Source organism: Dipodomys ordii, unplaced genomic scaffold (genome assembly GCF_000151885.1).
Source record: "Dipodomys ordii isolate 6190 unplaced genomic scaffold, Dord_2.0 Scaffold1, whole genome shotgun sequence".
NCBI lineage: Eukaryota > Metazoa > Chordata > Mammalia > Rodentia > Heteromyidae > Dipodomys > Dipodomys ordii.
Window position 1 is genome coordinate 26,134,270 of NW_012267217.1, and position 9,405 is coordinate 26,143,674.

Sequence of the window (9,405 nt, forward strand, 5' to 3'; positions counted from 1 at the left end):
GAAGGTGGCTCAGTGGTAGAGCGCTTGCCTTGCATGCCTGAGGCCCTGGGTTCGATTCCTCAGCACCACATAAGCAAAAAGAAAAAAGCCGGAAGTGACGCTGTGGCTCAAGTGGTAGAGTGCTAGCCTTGAGCTGAAGAGCTGAGGGACAGTGCCCAGAATCCAAGCCCCATGACCAGCTCCATGTTCCTGATTCATAGTAAACATTTAGCAATTACATAGGAAACAAACCTATGCCTTGCATTTCACTTACTGCATGTCTGGGATAGCCTCCTCTTATTATTAAGTACTCACAGGTATTTATTAATAGAGTATCTGAGCCTAGGTGTCATTAAAATATTTATTTTTAGTTTTGTTTTTTCAAAAAAAACAAAAAACTGCTAACACAGCCGGGGGCTGGTGGCTCACGCCTGTAATCTTAGCTACTCAGAAGGCTGAGATCTGAAGATGGCGGTTCAAAACCAGCCGGGGCAGCAAAGTCCATGAGACTCTTATCTCCAATAAACCACCAGAAAACCAGAAGTGGCGCTGTGGTTCAAATGGTAGAGTAGAGGGCTTGCCTTGAGCTGAAGAGCTCAGGGACGCACCCAGGCCAAGTTCAAGCCCCACAACTGACAAAAACAAACAAACAAAAACAACTGCTAATACTATACTCCTAAAGTTAGCCCCTTTCCATACTTTCAGGCCCCATCTAAGTTCATCATCAGTGAAATCCCATACAAGCTTATATAAAGAACTATATTAAGCAACTAACTAAAGCATAGTCATTACTGAATCTATTTAAAGGAGGTACAAAGATCTTGAGTCCAGGATCCAGATCTATTTAGGCAGCATAATTTAATAAATCAAGAGATTTATTAAAATAATTAATATTTACTGATAATCAATAGAGATAGATAGATCTGCTGAGCACCAGTGGGTTGTGCCTATAATCTTAGGTATTCAGGAGGCTGAGATCCCGAAGATTGCAGTTTCAGACCAGCTCAGGCAGAAAAGTTTCCAAGACTCTATCTCCAAAATAATATCCATTTAATATGCTGGCGGCATGGCCCAAGTAGATGAGCACCAGCTGAGCAAGCAAGCCAGGCAACTATAGGCCTTGAGTTCAAACCATAGTTCTGGGGAAAGGAAAAAAATTTCTCAATCAGCAAGGCAGTGGCTCATGCCTATAATTCCAGCTACTTAGAAGGCAGACATCATGAGGATCATAATTTGAGAACAGCCAGGCCAAAAAGTTAGATACCCATCTCAATCAGTAAGCCAGGTGTGGTGGCATAAACCTGTTACACCAGGATCTGGAGCTAGCTGCAGATAAAAACATGAGACCCTATTACAAAAACTGTAGAACTGGAACATAAGAAAATATAAATAAAGACAACCTGTAAATCAATATTCATAAAATATGCTCTACAGTTACATGCTTCATTTCCAGTCATTTCCAAAATAAATTACAGTGACATAGCCTCCAATAAAGGACTCAGCTTTTAAGAACATTTAACTTTTAAAATATCCGCTTAATATGCTTGACTGGTTACTTCAAAAAATAAAATTGAGTAACTGTGAAATAACACATACTTGTAAGCCCTTACTCAACTATTTTCTCTTTAAGCATACTGTTATCTTATGTTAAGTGATGTTAAAAAAAAATCAATTTACATTTTGAAAGTGGAGGCAGAGAGACCCCACCTGGGATATAGAGCTAGAGTCTGCCTCAAAAACAAAAAAGGCTAGGAAGGTGGCTCGGTGGTAGAGTGCTTGTTTTGCATGCATGAGGCCCTGGGTTCGATTCCTCAGCACCACATAAGCAGAAAAAGCCAGAGTAGAGCTTTGGCTTAAGTGGTAGAGCTCTAGCCTTGAGCTGAAGAGTTGAGGGACAGTGCCCAGGCCCAGAGTTCAGGGCCCGTGACCGACAAAAAAAAAGAAAAAGAAAATCTCAGTTTAAAGGTTTCCAGCTCTCTCGGAAAAATATAAGAAACCTTGTAGGAATTAACATTTCTATCATGTTTAAATTTTAAAAGAAGCTACTGACCTGGTTTTCTTCTCCCTGCTGTAACAACTTTTGGTTTCTTGAAATAGCCAGCATTTCTATAAGTTCCCTAAAAGAAAAAGAGCAACAAACAAAATCCTTGGTAAAATAAATACAACAGGAACTTTACCTCTCCCCACCCAGGGCATGGCTGGCACTCTACTTAAGGCATGTCTTCAGTATGACATTTTACTGATAGGAGATAGATCTTGCAGAATTTGCTGCCTAGTCTGGTTTCAAACTGAAATTCTATAAATCTCAGTCTCCTGAGTAGCTAGGACTGCAAGTCTGAACCATCCACACAACAGCAGCTTTATTAACTGCTCTCTGACTAGATGACTGCAGGCTCATGGTCCTCATGGCATGGCTGGCTCTCACCAGCTGCACTGCATTTGCACCAAGATTCAGTTGCATTTACCAAATTTACTCACATATGTTTCACTTAGTACCATATTTATACAAATACCATAATTATATAAATACCAATGATGTATGTAAACAGAAAGAGTTGTTTCTGTAAAAACCCAAGTTGAATGCTTAGAAAGACAATAGACATTTGCAAAAGACAATCGTAAAGTATCAGGGAGATGGCAGAAGAGCTTGGGAAAGTCTGCCCTGAGACTGCTGGATGAGAGTTCTCATCTCACCTCAAAGAAGCCCTTCAAGAAAATGCAGCCAATGCACTGAGTGATCTACACAAGAAAATCTGCAGGTCAAATCCAGCACAGGATTGTCTACCCTGCCCTGCAATTTAGCTATACCAATGGCTATTTCAGTTGTCCCCAAAAAAACTGTAGTTTTTTTTAAAGAGATACACACACCATTTGAGCTTTTAGAAAAATCTCCTGACTCCTGTCTTATATGAAAAGACTGATGAATAAACATACATTTCTATGTTTTAGATAAGGCAACACAACTGAGGAGTCTCTGCTTGGACTAGTGAAATCTTTGTCATCTAAGAAAGACTGTGAAATTCCACCTTCCTAGAATGCATATGTAATAAATACACCAGTTTTTCCACATGGGAATTAGCATTGTTCGAAATTTTGGTTAAGAAATATAATCAAGAAAATGTGGGATTTTTCAAAGATTATTTCAAAAGCTGGAGAATGTAGCCCAGTGGAGGAGTACATGCAAAGCATGCACAGGAATCTAGGCCCTAATTCCCAGCACTGCAAAAATTACTTGAGAGGACAGGTTTACCACTATATGATACTACTCTAGCTAGGCCTAGTTTGCATCTTCATGCTGATTGCAAGGTTTCTCTTACTTTAATATCTCCACCTTTCTTCCTGCTAGCTCAGTATCATTTTCTGAATGGAGCTAATTGAACTGAACTGAAACCTCTCTACTACTACTTCCCTCTGCCACTGTGTATGAAATGAGTTAATGAAAAAGGTGGACATGGAAACACAAAGTCTACATTCACTCAATCCTCAAATATTTATTGAGTACCTATATGTGCAAGGTACTTTATACTTAAATTATAAAAATGAACAATAGTATTTAAATTCTAATACAGGAGACAAGAAGAAATAAAATCAGAGTGAAAAGGCTGAGAAAACAAAGCAGAGCTTCACCCTAGAAACTGCCAGTGAAGTGGCTGGCTACTTAAATTGAGTGATCAGGGAAGGCGTGTGTGTGTGTGTGCGCGTGCGTGCGTGTGTGTGATCAGGGAAGGTTTTTGTGTGTGTGTGTGTGTGTGTGTGTGTGTGTGTGTGTGTTGGTTGTAGGGCTTGAACCCGCCTGGGTGCTGTCCCTGAACCTCTACCACTTGAGACATGGTGCCATTTTCTGGTTTTGGAGTAGTTAATGGGAGATAAGAGTCTCACGGGGACTTTTCAGCCTGGACTGGCTTTGAACTGCAATCCTCAGATCTCAGCCTTCTGAGTAGCTAGGAGGTGTGAGCCACTGGCACCAGGCCGTCTTTTGAGGTAAGGCACAAATTGTACAAGAGAAACCAGCCATTGGATCTGGGAGGCTAAAATGAAGGGCAGAATACACAACCAATTCTTTGGCCCAAACATGGGTTGATAGCCAGAGCACAGTAAGCACCAAAGAAAGAGAAGTGAGAAAAATGTGATAGGGCCTTGAAGTCACAGAAAACGTTAGTTCTAATATATTTTCATCTTAAGTACAATGAGAAACAAAGAAATTACATGAACTGATTTACACTTTCAAACAACTGCTGTACTATTTCATGAACTGATTGTCAGGTGGCGTATAGAAAACAAGTCAGTTGTTCTTTGTAGTATTCCTGGAAAAAGGCAATATTCCATGGCTTTGATTAGGCTCTAGCCTCTAAAATTTAGTGACAGAAATGGGAAAAGCATAGACAGGCTTAAGCATGTATTTTAGAGAACGACAGTGTATGAAAATAGTATGTCAGATGAATCTTTCTTCAAACATAAAGATAAGTCATTCTGGTCAAAGCAAACCTAGGTTACAGAAGGGGTGGTAGTGTTTGGAAAGGAGTGTGGTGGGAGAAAATCTGGGAATATACATTCACAGAAAGCCATATAAGGGCTACCTTTCATACAGGAGTATGGGGAAGAAGTTTCTAAGTCTTGGTGCTGCTCCAAGTCTCAGGACTGGAGCCCCTTCATTCTGATGAAAGAAATGTTCTAATGACCCATAGGTAGCAAACCCTTAGGGGTCATGTTGTCCTCTCCCACCAAACAACCTTTTTCAGGGTCATAAAAGAGGAACACTACCCACTGTCAGTCTTTAGTGATAAACAAATAAAATAATGTAGCAGACAAGTCACTTAAAAATCAAAGAAAAACAAAACCTCCAAGGTAATGGTTCTAAATACAGACTGCAATATGCCTCAAGAAAGAAGTCTATCATCAACCTGTCAATAGATACAGTAAAGAAATGGATGAGAAAACAGTCTTTTCTGGCACTCATGGAGAAAAAACAGAACTATAGCTTCTTTCACAGAAAGCAAAAGAAAACTCAGCACCTCAACAGAGAATGTACATATGGCTGAAGAGCATACTAATGCAAAGACAAGACTCAAAACAAAAGACAGCAGCCACTTCCTATAAGGGGATATCACATCTTCATGAAGACAACATATTTACAGAAAAATCTACCATTCATATACCACGTGGAACACATTCACTAGACAAATTTCACATTCCACTGTACCATCAAGATTCCTTAGCAAAGACATTAGAAGCCATGCAAGTATTATCTTTAGCCTTCAGATGAAAATTCTTCCAGAATAGCTGAAAAGTTAAGGCATTCATTAAAGAAATAAGGGAGCTAACAAGTTCTCCACCGAAAACTATAAATACAGCAAAGACAAAGAAAATAGTATTTCCACAAATCTGTACAAATATGTACACAGACATACTGTAGTAAGGCAGATACTTTGTGCCTAAGTTGCTTGTTCACTGTACTAACCACTGAAAATTCCACATGCTTAATTTTTCCTCATGTCCTATTTGTCATCAGGCAGTATTTGAGTCTAATCTGGTTTTAGTGGATTAAACTCATAATACACTTATATTCTACTTTCAGATTCCTAAATCATTCAATATCATGCTGACCTAGTAACTTTAGTAATACTGTACTCAAGGACTAAACTAACAGCAAACATAGCATACTGATCATAAGTAATTTAAAACACAACAGATATCCAGGCACCTGAGGCTCATACTAACAGTTAGGAGGCTGAGATAGGGAGGATCACCGTTTCAAGCCAGCTTGGGCAGAAAAGTCTCTAAGATTAAGATTCTATCTCAAAGGTAGGAGCTGGACATTGTGGTGTGCATCTGATATCTCAGCCAATATGAAGCTTAAAATATGCAGATCTCAGGCCAGGCCTGTTTCCAGGCAGGAACAAAAATTATAGTTAAAGAAGTGCTAGAGGCATGGCTCAGAAGTAGAGCACCTGCCTCATAAGTGCAAGACACCGAATTCAAATCCCAGTGCAAAAAAGCCTATAGAAAAGCAAAAATTTCCCACAATATATAAGATTCTAAAGGTGTTAAAGAAGCCAACCACAGAAATGGTGATATTTAAAGTGGATTCCGGGGGAAGAACAACTGGTTCGTCATCATGGAACAGGAATAAGAATGGCTTGAAGCTAAGGAAGTATAACTGGCTTTAGTATAAAAGTATAGTAATGCCTAGCTTCAGGACAGGACACTTTCTGAAGAATGTATCATCAAGCAACCTAGTTGTTGGAATTCATAAACTATACTTTTGCAAACCTAGAGGATATAGAGCAACCAGTCAATGAGAAGCAATCAAGAGCCACAAGTAAGCATGAGATGTATGGAGATGCTGCCAGTGTAAAATGGCATAGGGTTTTTTGGCTTTACAATTCATTTAACGGCAAGTAGTAACCATGAAATTTCCCTGCATTGGTTATACATTCTTTAGAGAAGTCTAAAGCACTGATTATTACAAGCTACTCAAGTTACTACACTATTGTACTACACTAGCCATTTTTCTTAAGGTCAATAAAGATCATATAAAATCAGAACCATTATATGCTGACACAAAATGATGAAATAGACAGGTGCCGGTGGCTCATGCCTGTAATCCTAGCTACTCAGGAGGCTGAGATCTGAGGATCACAGTTCAAAGCCAGCCTGGGCAGGAAAAGTCCATGAGACTCTTATCTCCAATAAACCACTCAGAAAACCAGAAGTGGCGCTATGGCTCAAATGGTAGAGTGCTAGCCTTGAGCTGAAGAGCTGAGAGACAGCGTACAGGCCCAGAGTTCAAGCCCCACAACTGACAAAAAGAATGAAAGAAAGAAAAAGGAAAAAAAGATGAAATAATACATTATATCTGATTTTATTGGCAGGAAAGAACTAGATCTGGGGACACAGGCACAGTCTGTTGGAAGTTTAGCCTGTCCTGATTAGTAAAAATAACAAGAATACTTGAGGAAAACTATACGTTCTAAAATAATGATACTCAGTATGTTCACACACAAAAAAAATAAAATTAAATTAAAAAAATAAAATGATACAAATATAGTAAATACATAGCTAGTAACAATTTAATTTGTTATCAAATATTATATACTATACATAGTTGTATGTGCCATACTTTTCTATAACTATCAGCACCACTACAAATAGGTATGTAATGCATGGCACTAGAATGTACACCATAGCTAAAAGGTCACCGGGTCCTCCATTACATTCTTAATTGACCACTATTGCATACATGGTCCATCTGTGTGACTGTACTTGGAAAGGGAAGTGGAAAAGGTAGACAGATAGAGGGGTGTGGCAGCAAATGAAAGTAACAGTTTAGTTTGTACCAGGAGAACAGCCTTGCTTCACACTAAGCTAAGGAACTTGAACTTCATCTTATCAGGTAACAAGAACCTACTAAGTATTGTTAATAGAAGAAAAGTGACAAAAAGTGCCTTTCAAAATGATAATTCTCACACCTGTAATTCTGGCTACTCAGGAGGATGACATATGAAGACTGGGGTTCAAAGCCAGCCCATGTAGGAAATTGGAGATTCTTTATTCCAATTAACCACTAGAAAACTGGAAATAGTGTTGTGGTTGGGTGCTAGCTTTGAGCAAAAGAGCTCAGGAACAGTGTCCAGGCCTCAAGTTCAAGACCCACGACCAAAAGAGAATAAAAAAGGTAATTCTGCCCGGTGCTAGGGGCTCACACAAGTACTCCTAGTTACTCAGGAGGCTGAGACTTGAGGAACGGAGTTATTGGAGGTAAGCATCTCAGATAGCAAAAAACTGGAAGTAGAGCTGTTGCTAACGTGGTAGAGCATCATCCTTCCGTGAAAAGCTGAAAGACAGTGCCCACACCCTGAGTTCAAGCGCCAGTGCCAGCACAAACTACAAGAACAAATCGGACAATACAAAAGAATGTTAACATCCAAGTTACTACTAGGACATTAAAAGAAGGCTCCAATTGCAAAGACTATCATAACAGTTGGTAACATGGAGAATATTAATAACTGGATATTAGGAGTATAAGAATATCAATGTTAAGAATTTAGAGAGTATTGAGACTCATCTATCTCTACCAAACTCCAGCCATCCCGAACAACTTTCCATTCCAGCGAGTCCGGCGTGCTCACAGTTCCAAGCGTTTGCACATTCGGCGCCAGCTACCAGTCTGATGAACTCATTCTTTTCCAAACATTTCTTCAAAAGACCGCCTTACCACAGAAACAGGTTGTCTGGAACCTGCGCGCCTGAAGCGGCCAGCGGCTGGAGCATCCCTTTAATCACACCGGCCCCTCGCCCGTCATTCCTGCAGTCAAGGTAAACCCCACCCCACCCCCGCTGGCGTCCGGCCGCCCCGCGCTGCAGCCCCGGGCTGCTCCGTGCAGTCTGTCAACCGGTGGACGAAGGGGCTCAGACCTGGAGATTTCCCCAAGGCCAGACGGCTGGGTTTAGGGTTTTCAGAATCCGTGGTGCTACTAAAATGTAATCTCCCGGGGAAACCTGTCGCCCGGAGTCCCACGGGCCTGCGAACCCCGCGTCCCCACTCTCGGGACCCGCCCCATGGAGCCCCCCGAGACCAAGCCAACACGGCCAGGAACCGACCCCAGCCCGGACGCCAGCATTACCTAGACAAGACCTCGAGGTCTTCCAGTGCAGACAAGAGTCTCTCTCGCGTGCTGTTACCGCCTGCCGACCCCAAACAGCCTCCCGACCGTTCCTTCTCCTTCTCCCCACTTGAAGAAGCCGCCATCCTCTTCACAGACCAGCAGTCCACGCAGGCGCAGTGAGCTCTGGACCAGGGAAGCGGAAGAAAGTGTCACCGAGACGAAGGGAAGAGAGGTTCTGCTAGGGCGCCCCCTGCGTCCTGGAGAGGCACTGCGGGCGCCCTCGCCACCCGCTGGCCCTAGCGAGGACTTCTGGGAGGGGGAAACGAACTGTGAGGCAGAGAGCTGCATTTGAGGACAAGGAGAGACACAGGCAGGCCGGCTCTCCTGGGAGTTCTGTTTTTACCAGTAGCAATGATGTTGATAAACAGATTTTACATAATGCCATTTTCGTCATGAAATATCCCCGGGTCTCCGCAGATTAACCTCGCTCTAGTCTGTTATCCCCAAAATGTTAACACCAGCCCTCCTGATGGGCCTCTCATGGACGCTGTAGTATAAGCATGTTAAGGCAGGAACGATAGTCCTTTCCCACACCCCCAATTATGTTATATATAAATAAATATGTACAATAACTAATATAGTAACAATTTAATATATTCCAGTTATATAAAATGATAAAATAATGATTTTAAAATTATTTTAATGTCATCATAAAGGTGATGTGTAGAAGGGATATGGTTATATCAGGTAATGAGTACTTTTTTTTGGACAGTGTCGCCTCTATCCTCATTTTTCTACCACTTTTTTCCCCTCCCAACTC

At 41.3% G+C, this 9,405-nt stretch overlaps 1 protein-coding gene across 2 annotated transcripts in view; it reads right to left on the reverse strand.

Annotated features, from left to right (window-relative positions):
- Med4 (mediator complex subunit 4) overlaps positions 1 to 8,755 on the reverse strand; it is a 23,178-nt gene extending 14,423 nt beyond the window's left edge. The window contains exons 1-2 of one of the 2 annotated variants that reach the window (XM_013024749.1): positions 8,604 to 8,755; positions 2,030 to 2,096 (exon numbers count right to left, since the gene is read on the reverse strand). In XM_013024749.1, coding sequence (XP_012880203.1) covers positions 2,030 to 2,096; positions 8,604 to 8,728 — 192 coding nt within the window. In that variant the 5' untranslated portion in view covers positions 8,729 to 8,755. The remainder of the gene's footprint in view (positions 1 to 2,029; positions 2,097 to 8,603) is intronic. The other variant, XM_013024820.1, reaches the window with a different exon arrangement.
- Positions 8,756 to 9,405: the final 650 nt, after the last annotated feature.